The sequence below is a fragment of the Coregonus clupeaformis genome, chromosome 30, assembly GCF_020615455.1.
Source record: "Coregonus clupeaformis isolate EN_2021a chromosome 30, ASM2061545v1, whole genome shotgun sequence".
In the NCBI taxonomy this organism is placed as follows: Eukaryota; Metazoa; Chordata; class Actinopteri; order Salmoniformes; family Salmonidae; genus Coregonus; species Coregonus clupeaformis.
This window is the reverse complement of record NC_059221.1, coordinates 30,721,748-30,737,431: the sequence shown is the minus strand read 5'-3', so window position 1 is coordinate 30,737,431 and position 15,684 is coordinate 30,721,748. Positions and strand designations below refer to the sequence as shown.

Here is a 15,684-nt window from a genome sequence, read left to right as displayed (position 1 = left end):
CCTCTGGTCTGATTAAACAAAAATAGATCTGTTTGGCCATAATGACCATTGTTATGTTTGGAGGAAAAAGGGGAAGGCTTGCAAGCCGAAGAACACCATCCCAACCGTGAAGCACTGGGGTGGCAGCATCATGCTGTGGGGGTGCTTTACTGCAGGAGAGACTGGTGCACTTCACAAAATAGATGGCATCATGAGGAAGGAAAATGATGTGGATATATTGAAGCAACATCTCAAGACATCAGTCAGGAAGTTAAAGCTTGGTCGCAAATCAGTCTTCCAAATGGACAATGACCCCAAGCATACTTCCAAAGTTGTGGCAAAATGGCTTAAGGACAACAAAGTCAAGGTATTGGAGTGGCCATCACAAAGCCCTGACCTCAACCCTATAGAACATTTGTGGCCAGAACTGAAAATGCGTGTGCGAGCAAGGAGGCCTACAAACCTGACTCAGTTACACCAGCTCTGTCAGGAGGAATGGGCCAACATTCACCCAACTTATTGTGGGAAGCTTGTGGAAAGCTACCCGAAAAGTTTGAAACATGTTAAACAATTGAAAGGCAATGCTACCAAATACTAATTGATTGTATGTAAACTTCTGACCCACTGGGAATGTGATGAAAGAAATAAAAGCTGAAATAAATCATTCTCTCTGCTATTATTCTGACATTTCACATTCTTAAAATAAAGTGGTGATCCTAACTGACCTAAAACAGGGAAGTTTTACAGGATTAAATGTCAGGAATTGTAAAAAAAAAAAAAAAAAAACTGAGTTTAAGTGTATTTGGCTAAGGTGTATGTAAACTTCCGACTTCAACTGTATTTTATTATTTTATGTCTTATATTTATTGTGTGAAGTTGTTGATGATTAACATCCGGGTACATGGCAAAACACCTACATCCACTGAAGAAAAGTGTTCATAATGTATAACATTCCATTTCAACATCCATATTTATGTGTTTTTAAGGTAAAGGACACCTGACCTTATATTTAAAGCCTTTTGGAATCCACATTTTACACTAAATGAGAAGTGATATTTCCTGGGGACAGAAAAGGCATGGTAGGAAGGACCCAGCTACCACGTTGTAGCAGCGTGAAGTGCACCCGGACACATGCGCAGATACTCTGTGTGACTGTCTGATAACAAACTCTTGCCTCATGCTCATCTCGATGGTCACCGCCTTTCAAATGTGTTGCATTCTGGGGATAAAAATTGTCCGACTTGCTCCAACATGTTGGTTAATAGAGTCAGACAGGTGTACCGTGGGAAGGTTTTCCCATGAGAGATGATTGACACATAATTCAACATCATAATCACTGTTATGTGGTATGGTGGCCAAACCAAAGGGTGTGCTCTAATGTGAGCAATAGGTTAGTAATATGTGCCAATGCATACCTGAGATTTCAATGTTTGCCAATCAACAAAACCACTCCCGAAGCCGGCCCAACATTGACATTATAATTGTGCAGGTGCAAACTGACTCAATACCTGTCACGCCCTGGCCGCGAGAGGCCTGTTGTCTTTAGTTGGTTTGGTCAGGGCGTGAGTTTCTATGTTATACAGTGGGGGAAAAAAGTATTTAGTCAGCCACTATTTGTGCAAGTTCTCCCACTTAAAAAGATGAGAGAGGCCTGTAATTTTCATCATAGGTACATGTCAACTATGAAAGACAAATTGAGAAAAAAAAATCCAGAAAATCACATTGTAGGATTTTTAATGAATTTATTTGCAAATTATGGTGGAAAATAAGTATTTGGTCACCTACAAACAAGCAAGATTTCTGGCTCTCACAGACCTGTAACTTCTTCTTTAAGAGGCTCCTCTGTCCTCCACTCGTTACCTGTATTAATGGCATCTGTTTGAACTTGTTATCAGTATAAAAGACACCTGTCCACAACCTCAAACAGTCACACTCCAAACTCCACTATGGCCAAGACCAAAGAGCTGACAAAGGACACCAGAAACAAAATTGTAGACCTGCACCAGGCTGGGAAGACTGAATCTGCAATAGGTAAGCAGCTTGGTTTGAAGAAATCAACTGTGGGAGCAATTATTAGGAAATGGAAGACATACAAGACCACTGATAATCTCCCTCGATCTGGGGCTCCACGCAAGATCTCACCCCGTAGGGTCAAAATGATCACAAGAACGGTGAGCAAAAATCCCAGAACCACACGGGGGGACCTAGTGAATGACCTGCAGAGAGCTGGGACCAAAGTAACAAAGCCTACCATCAGTAACACACTACGCCGCCAGGGACTCAAATCCTGCAGTGCAAGACGTGTCCGCCTGCTTAAGCCAGTACATGTCCAGGCCTGTCTGAAGTTTGCTAGAGTGCATTTGGATGATCCAGAAGAGGATTGGGAGAATGTCATATGGTCAGATGAAACCAAAATATAACTTTTTGGTAAAAACTCAACTCGTCGTGTTTGGAGGACAAAGAATGCTGAGTTGCATCCAAATAACACCATACCTACTGTGAAGTATGGGGGTGGAAACATCATGCTTTGGGGCTGTTTTACTGCAAAGGGACCAGGACGACTGATCCGTGTAAAGGAACGAATGAATGGGGCCATGTATCGTGAGATTTTGAGTGAAAACCTCCTTCCATCAGCAAGGGCATTGAAGATGAAACGTGGCTGGGTCTTTCAGCATGACAATGATCCCAAACACACCGCCCGGGCAATGAAGGAGTGGCTTCGTAAGAATCATTTCAAGGTCCTGGAGTGGCCTAGCCAGTCTCCTGATCTCAACCCCATAGAAAATCTTTGGAGGGAGTTGAAAGTCTGTGTTGCCCAGCGACAGCCCCAAAACATCACTGCTCTAGAGGAGATCTGCATGGAGGAATGGGCCAAAATACCAGCAACAGTGGGTGAAAACCTTGTGAAGACTTACAGAAAAAGTTTGACCTGTGTCATTGCCAACAAAGGGTATATAACAAAGTATTGAGAAACTTTTGTTATTGACCAAATACTTATTTTCCACCATAATTTGCAAATATGTTCATTAAAAATCCTACAATGTGATTTTCTGGAAAAAAAATTCTCATTTTGTCTGTCATAGTTGACGTGTACCTATGATGAAAATTACAGGCCTCTCTCATCTTTTTAAGTGGGAGAACTTGCACAATTGGTGGCTGACTAAATACTTTTTTCCCCCACTGTATATTCTATGTTTACATTCAAGTTAGTCTATTTCTATGTTTCAGTTCTAGGTTGTGTGTCTATGTTTGGCCGGGTGTGATTCCCAATCAGAGACAGCTGTCGCTCGTTGTCTCTGATTGGGGATCATACTTAAGTAGCCTGTTTGCCTACCTTAGTTGTGGGATCTTGTTCCGTGTAGGCTGGTTGTTGTATAGCCCATAGGACCTTCACGTCAAGTCACGTTACGTTGTTTTGTCGAGTGTTTATCCAGTTTAATAAACATGTTCGCATACCACGCTGCACCTTGGTCTGACCCGTTCCTCAACGATCGTGACAATACCAAGGAATATTCATGGAATATTTATTCATGCATGTTCTCTGTGCAGGTTGGGAGTTGCACAACATGGTGTGAATGTCTGTTATGAACGTTTATTTACTGTAAACCATTAACTACACTGCTCAAAAAATAAAGGGAACACTAAAATAACATATCCTAGATCTGAATGAATGAAATAATCTTATTAAATACTTTTTTCTTTACATAGTTGAATGTGCTGACAACAAAATCACACAAAAATTATCAATGGAAATCAAATTTATCAACCCATGGAGGTCTGGATTTGGAGTCACCCTCAAAATTAAAGTGGAAAACCACACTACAGGCTGATCCAACTTTGATGTAATGTCCTTAAAACAAGTCAAAATGAGGCTCAGTAGTGTGTGTGGCCTCCACGTGCCTGTATGACCTCCCTACAACGCCTGGGCATGCTCCTGATGAGGTGGTGGATGGTCTCCTGAGGGATCTCCTCCCAGACCTGGACTAAAGCATGTGGCTGGAGTGTGTCAGCAGTTCCTGCAAGAGGAAGGCATTGATGCTATGGACTGGCCCGCCCGTTCCCCAGACCTGAATCCAATTGAGCACATCTGGGACATCATGTCTCGCTCCATCCACCAACGCCACGTTGCACCACAGACTGTCCAGGAGTTGCCGTTTATTCAAGTGCAGTCGCAAAAACCATCAAGCGCTATGATGAAACTGGCTCTCATGAGGACCACCACATGAATGGAAGACCCATAGTTACCTTTGCTGCAGAGGATAAGTTCATTAGAGTTACCAGCCTCAGAAATTGCAGCCCAAATAAATGCTTCACAGAGTTCAAGTAACAGACACATCTCAACATCAACTGTTCAGAGGGGACTGTGTGAATCAGGCCTTCATAGTTGAATTGCTCTAAAGAAACCACTACTAAAGGACACCAATAAGAAGAAGAGACCTGCTTGGGCCAAGAAACATGAGCAATGGACATTAGACTGGTGGAAATTAGTCCTTTGGTCTGGAGTCCAAATTGGAGATTTCTGGTTGCAACTGCCGTGTCTTTGTAAGACGCGGTGTGGGTGAACGGATGATCTCCGCATGTGTAGTTCCCACCGTAAAGCATGGAGGAGGAGGTGTTATGGTGTGGGGGTGCTTTGCTGGTGACACTGTCTGTGATTTATTTAGAATTCAAGGCACACTTAACCAGCATGGCTACCACAGCATTCTGCAGCAATACGCCATCCCTTCTGGTTTGGACTTAGTGGGACTATCATTTGTTTTTCAACAGGACAATGACTCCAGGCTGTGTAAGGGCTATTTTACCAAGAAGGAGCGTGATGGAGTGCTGAATCAAATGATCTGGCCTCCACAATCCCCCGACCTCAACCCAATTGAGATGGTTTGGGATGAGTCGGACGGCAGAGTGAAGGGAAAACAGCCAACAAGTGCTCAGCATTCCAGGTGAAGCTGGTTGAGAGAATGCCAAGAGTGTGCAAAGCTTTCATCAAGGCAAAGGGTGGCTATTTGAAGAATCTCCAATAAAAAATATATTTTGATTTGTTTAACACTTTTTTGGTTACTACATGATTCCATATGTGTTACTTCATAGTTTTAATGTCTTCACTATTATTCTACAATGTAAAAATAAAGACAAACCCTTGAATGAGGAGGTGTGTCCAAATTTATGACTGGTACTTTACATCAGAGCATAGGGTGCCAGCCAGGGCGCTTAGTTCAATGACAAACCATGTTTTCAAGGAAGTAGGCAAAGTGACATTCCTAGGTGTATTAAATGTCTGTGGTGGGTGTAGTGAGTATAGGCTGCTGTCTCTCCCACTACCGCCCTGTAGGTGTGTAGGCTGGGTCAGGGAGGTGCTGGGACATTCTCTTTCACTCTGTTGCTCATACTATTATGTCCTCACGGGAGGGGCAGGCAGAAGGCCTAATTATCAGCCACTAGACTAACTGCAAGGGAGCCCTGAGATGCTGTGTGAACCAACTAGAAAGCCCACTATCTGTTGTTGACAACACCGTACTGTGTGGCCTATATTGACCCACATGTTTCTTAAGCTGCCGTTGTTTCATTGGGTGGGGTGATATTCTGTACAGAGCGCCAGGATATATTTGGCAATAGCTTAATATTAGTGTAATTAATATATTATGTAATAATTGTCCCAACCCAAACCCCAAGGTAATTCAGCAGCATTGTGTGGCCTGTTGACGGATCTTCAGGGTTTGGGTGGAAATAACGCACTGTAGACTTCAATGGAAATTCACTATCATTACTGTTCCTCTCTGCTTCTGTATGTGTAATCAAATGGTCTCATGATAGAAGTCAATAAAACACAGTTATATTGCCACTTACACACCTGAAAGAGTTGAGCAACAGTATAGGCCATTAGCTCTATGTCTGGGCAAAATGAATGAAAACAATCTGAATAGTAACTGATGGTCAAATGTAATTAGATATTTTATGTTCTAATGAAATTGCTATAAAAAAACCTGCATGCATATTTTGTCAACACTAGTACATCTACAGTATTTTGGCTACAGTATATCCTGGATGTCAACAGGTTGTTGGTGGCCTGGCTTGGCATGGAGTGATGGGGTTCACACAGTGCTACTTGATAAGGTTTAGAAGGAGCTTAGCCCGACTAAGAATCTTGTGCGTTTAAAGATCTTACTCGTCTTTGCTCCATGTGGAGCTTAAGCCCACAACAAGACCACGCCATATGCCGGACGCTCCTTTACAGTTTAAAGATATACAGTGCATTCGGAAAGTATTCAGGTCCCTTGACTTTTTCCAAATGTTGTTATGTTACAGCCTTATTCTAAAATTGATTAAATATTTTTTTCCCCTCATCAGTCTACACACAATACCCCGTAATGACAAAGCAAAAACAGGTTTTTAGAATTTTTTGCAAATGTATAAAAAATTTAAAACTGAAAACATTTACATAAGTATTCAGACCCTTTACTTAGTACTTTGTTGAAACACCTTTGGCAGCGATTACAGCCTCAAGTCTTCTTAGGTATGACGCTACAAGCTTGGCACACCTGTATTCGGGGAGTTTCTCCCTTTCTTCTCTGCAGATCCTCTCAAGCTCTGTCAGGATGGATGGGGAGCGTCGCTTCACAGCTATTTTCAGGTCTCTCTAGAGATGTTTGATCGGGTTTAAGTCCGGGCTCTGGCTGGGCCACTCAAGGACATTCAGAGACTTGTCCCGAAGCCACTCCTGCCTTGTCTTGGCTGTGTGCTTAGGGTCGTTGTCCTGTTGAAAGGTGAACCTTCGCCCCAGTCTGAGGTCCTGAGCGCTCTGGAGCAGGTTTTCATCAAGGATCTCTCTGTACTTTGCTCCGTTCATCTTTCCCTAGATCCTGACTAGTCTCCCAGTCCCTGCCACTGAAAACATCCCCACAGCATGATGGTGCCACCACCATGCTTCACCGTAGGGATCGTGCCAGGTTTCCTCCAGACGTGACGCTTGGCATTCAGGCCAAAGAGTTCAATCTTGGTTTCATCAGACCAGAGAATCTTGTTTCTCATGGTCTGAGAGTCCTTTAGGTGCCTTTTGGCTAACTCCAAGCGGGCTGTTGTGCCTTTTACTGAGGAGTGGCTTTTGTCTGGCCACTCTACCATAAAGGGGTGATTGGTGGAATGCTGCAGAGATGGTTGTCCTTCTGGAAGGTTCTCCCATCTTCACAGAGGAACTCTGGACCTCTTGTCAGAGTGGCCATCGGGTTCTTGGTCACCTCCTTGACCAAGGCCCTTCTCCCCCGATTGCTTAGTTTGGCCCGGGCGGCCAGCTCTAGGAAGAGTCTTGGTGGTTCCAAACTTCTTCCATTATAGAATGATGGAGGCCGCTGTGTTCTTGGGGACCTTCAATGTTGCATAATTTTTTTGGTACCCATTCCATGATCTGTGCCTCGACACAATCCAGTCCCGGAGCTCTGCGGACAATTCCTTCGACCTCATGGCTTGGTTTTTGCTCTGGAATGCACTGTCAACTGTGGGACCTTATATAGACAGGTGTGTGCCTTTCCAAATCATGTCCAATCAATTGAATTTCCCACAGGTGGACTCCAATCAAGTTGTAGAAACATCTCAAGGATGATTAATGGAAACAGGACGCACCTAAGCTCAATTCTGAGTCTCATAGCAAAGGGTCTGAATACTTATGTAAATAAGGTATTACTGTTTTTGATTTTTAATAAATTTGCAAACAATTCTAAAAACCTGTTTTTGCTTTGTCATTATGGGGTATTGTGTGTAGATTGATGAGGGGAAAAAAATACTTAATCCATTTTAGAATAAGGCTGTAATGAAACAAATGTGGAAAAAGTCAAGGGGTCTGAATACTTTCCGAATGTGAATCAAAGGCTAATAATAGTCTTTCCTTTTCTCACTGCTTGAGATTTGGCCAGGGCTTTGTCCGTGTATCCCTCTATTGGATAAGGGCACATAGATGCTAAATAGAGAGACAGTGTTGGTGATGTAATAATCCTGCCTGTAAGCTGTTGTTTGGCATACTATTGTCACTCCTGTACACAGATATACAGTACTGTATTAGAGATATCAAATTTGATTTGTCACATGGTTCGTAAACAACAGATGTAGATTAACAGTGAAATGCTTACTTATGGGCTCTTCCCAACAATGCAGAGAGAAAAATAGTAGAAAGATAACACAATCACAAGGAATAAATACACAATGAGTAACGATAACTTGGCTATATATACGGAGTACCAGTACCGAGTTGATGTGCAGGTGTACAAGGTAATTGAGGTAGATAATAAGCGGTAGCAGCAGCATATGTGATGAGTCAAAAGAGTTGGTACAAAGAGGGGTCAATGCAGGTAGTCCGGGTAGCTATTTGGTTAACTATTTAGCAGTCTTATGGCTATTTAGCAGTCTTATAGAAGCTGTTCAGGGTCCTGTTGATTCCCGACTTGGTGCATCGGTACCGCTTGCCGTGCTGTAGCAGAGGGAACAGTCTATGACTTAGATGACTTTTGACAATTTTTTGGGCCTTCCTATGACACCGCATGATATAGAGGTCCTGGATTGCAGGGAGCTCGGCCCCAGTGATGTACTCAATCAATCAATCAATCAATCAAATGTATTTATAAACCCTTTTTACATCAGCAGATGTCCCAAAGTGCTATACAGAAACCCAGCCTAACACCCCAAACAGCAAGTAATGCAGATGAAGAAGCACAGGTCGTACGCACTACCCTCTGTAGCACCTTGCGGTTGGATGACAACCAGTTGCCATACCAAGTGGTGATGCAGCCAGTCAAGATGCTTTCAATGGTGCAGCTGTAGAACTTTTTGAGGATCTGAGGGAAGAGGCGTTGTCGTGCCTTCTTCACAACTGTGTTGGTGTGTGTGGACCATGATAATTCCTTAGTGATGTGTACACCGAGGAACTTTAGCTCTCAACCCGCTCCACTACAGCCCCGTCGATGTAGATGGGGGCGTGCTCGGCCCTCTGTTTCCTGTAGTCCACGATCAGCTCATTTGTCTTGCTGCCGTTGAGGATGGCTGTGTGTTGTGGAACTCTACCATGATATCACTGATCAAACTTTGTCACTGCTAAAAAAGGCCTGGCTTAAAAGCAATAGCATGAGTATGTAACATTTCCTAATCTTTAACCACATAGGCTGTAATAGAGAAATGCCACAATTTACACAAGGGAAGCTCTGCAGAATGGATCATCATGATGATTTTTGCCTCAAGTGTTAACATTTATTTCCTTCCTTTTTTCCCCCAGTTACTTCCCCATCTGTGACTTCCAGCCAATTAGCAGAGGCCCCCTGAAGCCCTGGCCCCTCCCGCTGTCCCTGTGCCATGCCGAAGAGTGACACGTGGCCGGGTGGCGTTGCCATGGAATCACTGATCAATATGGACAGCGCTGGGAGCTATGACAGTGTGGTCAGCATGAACTCTGGCTTTGTGCGTGCAGAAGCTATTTCCCCCTTTACCCTTAACCACTAACCAGGAGAATAGCTGAGACCCTGATTTCACCAGTTTATTGTTTATTTTGTTTATGTGCTGCACTGCTGCCTTTGTGGTAAACATTTTGGAATTGATCTAGCTAGAGGCAATGTGTCAAAAATTGAAAGAGCGCCTTTCTCGCTCCCGTCTTGGAATGGATGTATTGACTATAAATTGATATGTTTATATACAGTAGTACCACTGTCTCCCAATGCTAAGTCAGTGGGCTCCAGGGCTTGTTCATGTTGTGGGTGAGAGATTCAGATGTTTGTTCAGAGAGGGGCCTTTGAGGGGTTCCACAGAATGAGAGAGACATTAGAGAGAGCGACTGCTTTGAGGACCCAGTCTGTTCATTTCAGAGCTGTTCAGAGGCCCCTCACTAAAATCCACTGCAATACATTCCTCTGGCAGTGCAGTATAGGATGAAAGCTAAAAGCTAGCCGGGAGGAGTGCTGAGGTAATTTCTAATTCCATCCCTGCTGTGTGAAAGGTAAACGTAACTTTGATCCGCTCTGTGTCTACAGTCTCACTGGGCCTCAATGTGCTGTTCAGCCTAGCTGAAAGCAACACATAGACTGACTATTAAGAACTGAAAACCAAGCCAAAAGAGTTTGAAGGCCTCACCTAACTTTATACAAGGATATATTGTACACAGACATACCTCCCAGCTAGCACATTTGGTTCCTTGGAAGTTGTGGGAACGTATATTTTTGGTTTCACATTGGTTGTGGGAACAAAGCCATACGTTTCCTGACTGGTAAAACTGATTGTTTTTTAAACATTCTGAGAACAGAAGTGAACATTTCGCCTGTTCTGGGAATGTTTATTTTTAGGTTGCAGGGAGGATCTGAGAACATTTTCCTCTGGTTCCTTGAAAGTGTTCCTGGGAGGTTTTATTAATGCTCTGAGAACAGAAATGATAGGTTATTTGGAGGTTTTTTAATAACTTCCTTAAAACTTTCACTGAATGTTTTAATAACACTGCTAACTTATTTTGGGTTAACTTTTTTGAACTTCAAGCACAGATGGAAATTCATTTCCTTAGGCATTAATCATGTATTTTTTATTGTGACACGGCATCAGTGAGATTCAAACCTATAATCTTCTGTTCTCTATCCATGGAATTAATCCACTGCGCCACCAGGATGGCGCTAGCATGCCATGTTTTTTTACGCATACAAAGCTGTTAATTTTAGTCTATTCAAACACACCCCATATAAGCACTCATTAAGATCAGGAGTTGCCAATTAGGGGGCATGGCCAACACACCTGAACACACTTAACATGATTGAGGATAGAGAGAGTTTTGTTGATGCTGAGAACGGAATGTAAATGTTTTAAAATAACATTCTTAGAACGTTCTCTGAACATTACCAAAGTTTTCTTGTGGTTTTTATGGAATGTTTTCTTAACGTTCTCGGAACAATTTGAGAACATTACTTTAAATAGAACCATGAGGAAACCTGTAGGAAATGTTATTCTGAAGGACTGAAATTCTCACAGAAAAACATTGTTTCTTAACCTTCTTGGAACAATTTGAGAACATTACTTTAAATAGAACCATGAGGAAACCTGTAGGAAACATTATGCTGAAGAACTGAAATTCCCACAGAAGAACATTGTTTCTTAACATTCTCTAAACTATTTGAGAACATTCTCAACGTCAAACCAGTTAGAGAACGTTCCTAGAACATTACCAAAATTCAAATGAAATGTAACCATGTTCTAACTTTTAGGAAACGTTCTGTTAAAGTAATGAAATACCAAGAATATATATCTTTTTTTTTGTCAAGTTCCTTAAATGTGCTGAGAATGTTCCAAAGCCAAGCAACTGTCCTGCACCATTCCCAGAAGTTGTGGGAAGGTTCTATACAAAATAACCATAGGACAACCACATATGGTTCTCAGAACATTATGTGCTAGCTGGGCTGTCATACAGTTCTACATACAGTAGTTATGTAATCTTGATTAAAGGGTAGCAATTAATTGCATTGTTATTTTATTCTGAATCTGTTTGTTCTCTACAGTTCCAGGTTGTCTATGTTTACGGGTTTCTTCTTTTTGTCGTCTTTGTGTTTGTGTTTGTGTGTGGGTGTGCGTGTGTGTGAGGTAGAGTGATGACAGTCTGGAGCACCTCTCTATTGAGGAGCGGGCGTGCCTCATGTTTCTGGAGTCCACCATTGAGTCTCTGGAGATGGAGGAGGACAGTGGCCTGTCCAATGATGAGCCAGACCCCAGCAGCCTGGCAGCCAAACATGGCCACCTCTCTATGGCACAGACTAGACTGGAGGGTGAGTACGACTAAAAATAGTTTGTTCACGTCTATGCAGTTGTTTTATCAGGATTTTCCCATGCAGGAGACTAACTAATGTGTCCAGGTTTTGGGTCAGGATTGTGCGAGCCAAGCTTAGCAACCTGTGAGAATTTTATAGTAAAATAATTCCTGCTGTTTCTGCGTGTCTTCTAGATGTGTCAAAACTCCAGCATGATGACTCAGGAAGAGATCAGAAGTCCTTTCTGAACTGCAGAGTGCCTACACCACTTCTACTGGCAAATGGCCTTGCCAGTATCCAGATCAAAGCCACAGGGGCAACCACCCATCCCAAGGCTCCAGGGGAAGCCACACAGCCCAGTGTCCCAACTGCAGCAATTGAGCCCAAAGCCCCAGTAGTAGCAACCCAGCCCAGTACCGCAGGGGCAGTCACTGATCTAAAACCCCCAAAGGTAATCACTGAACCCACAGTCCCAGAGGTAGTCACAGACCCTAAAGCTCCAAAGAAAGCAACTGTGCCCAAGACCTCAGAGTTGACTTCTGACATCAAAGCTCCTGGGTTGGCCACTATCACAAAAGTTCCGGTGCTGTCCACTGAGTCTAAAACCCCAGAGTTAGCTACAGACCCCAAAGCTTTTGAGTATGCCGTTAATTTTCAAGTCTCTGGATCGGAAACAACTCCTTCCTCAGCCACCTCAGATTTACCCAAAGATGATTCTGTGGACAACATGCCCAAAGGAGTCTCTGTAGACAGCAAGCCTGCGAAGTGCAACATTAAGGTTCCCTCTGAGCTGGATCTGAAGCTGATTCCCCCTCCCTCAGACTTCAGGGATGTTGAGCTAGAGGAAGAGAGTGATCCTCCAGTGCCTGCAGAACTCAGAGGTCCTCTGACCTACAGTGAGCTGGAGCAGCTACGCAGGCAGGTCTCCATGAAGAGAGCTGCACCAGCCTCACCTGGAACCCAAGAGGCACCACCTTCTAAACCCCATGTTGATCTGCCTGTCAGTACCCAAGCACCACTCTCCCCCTCAGATGTCCTACCCACCCCCATTACTGAGGCCCTGGAACCAAAGAGCCGGCCCGCTGTGGCCCCTAAGCCCAAGAGGCTTCCCTACAACATCATACTGAAGTTCCACAAGTTAGACAGTCACCCAGGCCCCTCTCTGCCCTCGCCCATTGACAGGTCGATGATTGACCCCCATAAGGTGCGCTTGGAGGCCCTACGGAAGCTCGGGCTCCTGAAGACTGAGGATGGAGACTCTGTAGTTTCATCCAAATCCCAGAAGTCATGTGCACCCCCTCCTTCTCCTCGCAGCCTGGTTGCCACCCAGACCAAAGCCTCAGCCCAAATCCTTACCCCAGCTCCAGTCCCAGCCATCACCCTTACCCCAGTCCCTGCCATCACCTTTACCCCAGTCCCTGCCCCAGCACTAACCCCAGCCCTAGTCCCAGCCCCAGTTTCAGCGACTACCCCAGCCCCTCCCACTACCCCAATCCCAGCCCCAGTCCCCGTCCCAGCCACTACCCCAGCCCCAGTCCCAGCCCAATTCAGTGACAATGCCAAACCTCTGCCCTCACCTGCTACACTTCCTTCACCACCCAAGCATATTCCCCCTCCCATAAGGGTTAGATCAGCCACTCTGGAGCGCTCTGGCATGGGCCTGAGCAGCTACATGGCCAGCAATGCCTCCCTCAGGGCTAACCGAGGTCCCAATGTCCCACTGTTCCCTGGCGACCTGCGCAACTCTAGACCCCGCCCCGCCTCCCTAGGAACTGGGAAAGACTTTGTGAATGTTCAGGGTGAGGCCTCCCACCCCCAGCCAGGTCATGGGGGGTCCCAGAACAAGCTGCCCTGCTCCCATGGCATCAGTGTGCTCATCTGCCCCAAAAGCAAGAGTGGAGAGGCCCGGCGGGAGGCCCTGAAGAAGCTAGGACTGCTGAGGGACTGAGGGCATGAAGAGGGGCAATGGAACTGCACCATTACGGAATCCATATGAGGGGTGAGTTCTGAGGAGGAGGAATGTTCTTAATATGGATTCCGTACAACTAAGCCCTCCTCTAGTATTTGGTCACTGGGACACTTACATTTATGGGAAGATTATTCTCCCCATAAAAATGCCTTCTTTGAAGCAATATGCAAGGAGCACTATTTGATTGATGGAGGATTGCTTGGCTCTACAGACAGCTATAGTGTATATTTATAGAGGGGAGTGTCTTTTTGCCTTCTTACTGCATAGAAATGCTGTATGTACCCCCAAGACTGCCTTTTAATGAATATCATGATTACAGTATCATACTACTATGAGATACTACACTAACTACAGTATGCAGTACAGTAGGTAAATGAAAGGCTGTTTGTGAACCTCATTTGACATATTCAGTAATTTTCTAAATAAAATAATATAAACTCCATGTAGGGATGTTTGTGTGTTATAAAATTGTATGGCAGACCAATACACAATCTGTTTTCTCAAATGGCGAATACACCTGATGGTATTGTTACAGTTAGGGATGTGCCTTTATAACTTCTCCTTTCACGTAACCTTTGACAAGAATACCATTGTTTTAACTTCCTAAAATTCCTCTAACCTCACCTTAAAGTTATTGTTTTTTGGAGGACCATGGCAACCAGTAAATAAATGTTGCTGCTGATTTGCAATTTGACTCTCTGACTCAATTCAATGTGTCAAAATAATTTGTTTGATGTAGTGATTGGCAGTTTTCATGGAACCAAATTAAAAGGTAGAAAAATTCACTACTACATAGCCTATAGTACAGTACGTAGATAGAAGCTTCAGTCAGTCAGTGGCCAGTCAGTGATAGGAATCTGAAACATGGTTTTAGGTGTGACGCACATCACAACCAATACAAACTGGTTGCTGAGCAGCAGCCACAATGTCCAATATAGGTCTGTCAGTGGTAAGCATGAGAGATGATTGAAATACTGTTTTTCTAGTTGAGAGAGCGAGTTCCTGATGGTTCTAAGATTGTATCAGTTCATGTAGTTACTATTCATTGTCTGTCAAAATTCATTTTTTACATTTTAGTCATTTTAGCAGACACTCTTATCCAGAGCGACTTACAGTTAGTGAGTACATACATTTTTCATACTGGCCCCCCGTGGGAATCGAACCCACAACCCTGGCTTTGCAAACGCCATGCTCTACCAACTGAGCTACACAGGGCCATCACACTCAAACTGTTAGCATAGCATTTAGAATTGAAAGACAAGGGAAAGGGAATGCCTAGTCAGTTGCACAACTAAAGGCATTCAAATGTCTTCCGCATTTAACCCAACCCCTCTGAATCAGAAGTGGTTCATTAAGTGTTACCCGTGGCAGGACTTTCTAAACCATGTCAATGGTTTGGTTTGTAAATAGAGAATAAACCTTGAAACTATCTTCATATGAACTCTTAAATTTATACAACACTTTTAACGTGATGAGTATGGTATAGTGCTATATAATATGAAATGGTTGGTCCAATGGATGTGACACAAAACTGGAGGAACCTTTCATTAACTCATATCAACCTTTCTGTGCTGCAACAACCTTTCTATTCCATCTATTATTGTTCAAGCTCTGTATGACTTGATTCAATGGTTTATCATTTAGAAAGATTTGTGATTCAAATTTTAAACATGGTTTACACACCCTTGTTATTAAGGGGTACTAAATATAGCTGCTCACCGTAGCATTTTGACAATGTGTATTAGGGCTGGATTCAATCTGTATCACATAAGTACAGTGGGGGAAAAAAGTATTTAGTCAGCCACCAATTGTGCAAGTTCTCCCACTTAAAAAGATGAGAGAGGCCTGTAATTTTCATCATAGGTACACGTCAACTATGACAGACAAAATGAGAGAAGAAAATCCAGAAAATCACATTGTAGGATTTTTTATGAATTTATTTGCAAATTATGGTGGAAAATAAGTATTTGGTCAATAACAAAAGTT

At 43.5% G+C, this 15,684-nt stretch overlaps 1 protein-coding gene across 1 annotated transcript; it reads left to right on the top strand.

Moving 5' to 3' along the window:
* The first annotated feature begins 11,583 nt into the window (after positions 1–11,583).
* LOC121546467 (SH3 domain-containing protein C23A1.17-like) lies at positions 11,584–14,363 on the top strand. Its single transcript, XM_041857738.2, has 2 exons — positions 11,584–11,747; positions 11,924–14,363. Exons 1-2 carry the CDS (start codon positions 11,618–11,620, stop codon positions 13,675–13,677), a joined length of 1,884 nt encoding a protein of 627 aa, XP_041713672.2. The 5' UTR covers positions 11,584–11,617; the 3' UTR covers positions 13,678–14,363.
* The last annotated feature ends 1,321 nt before the right edge of the window (positions 14,364–15,684 follow it).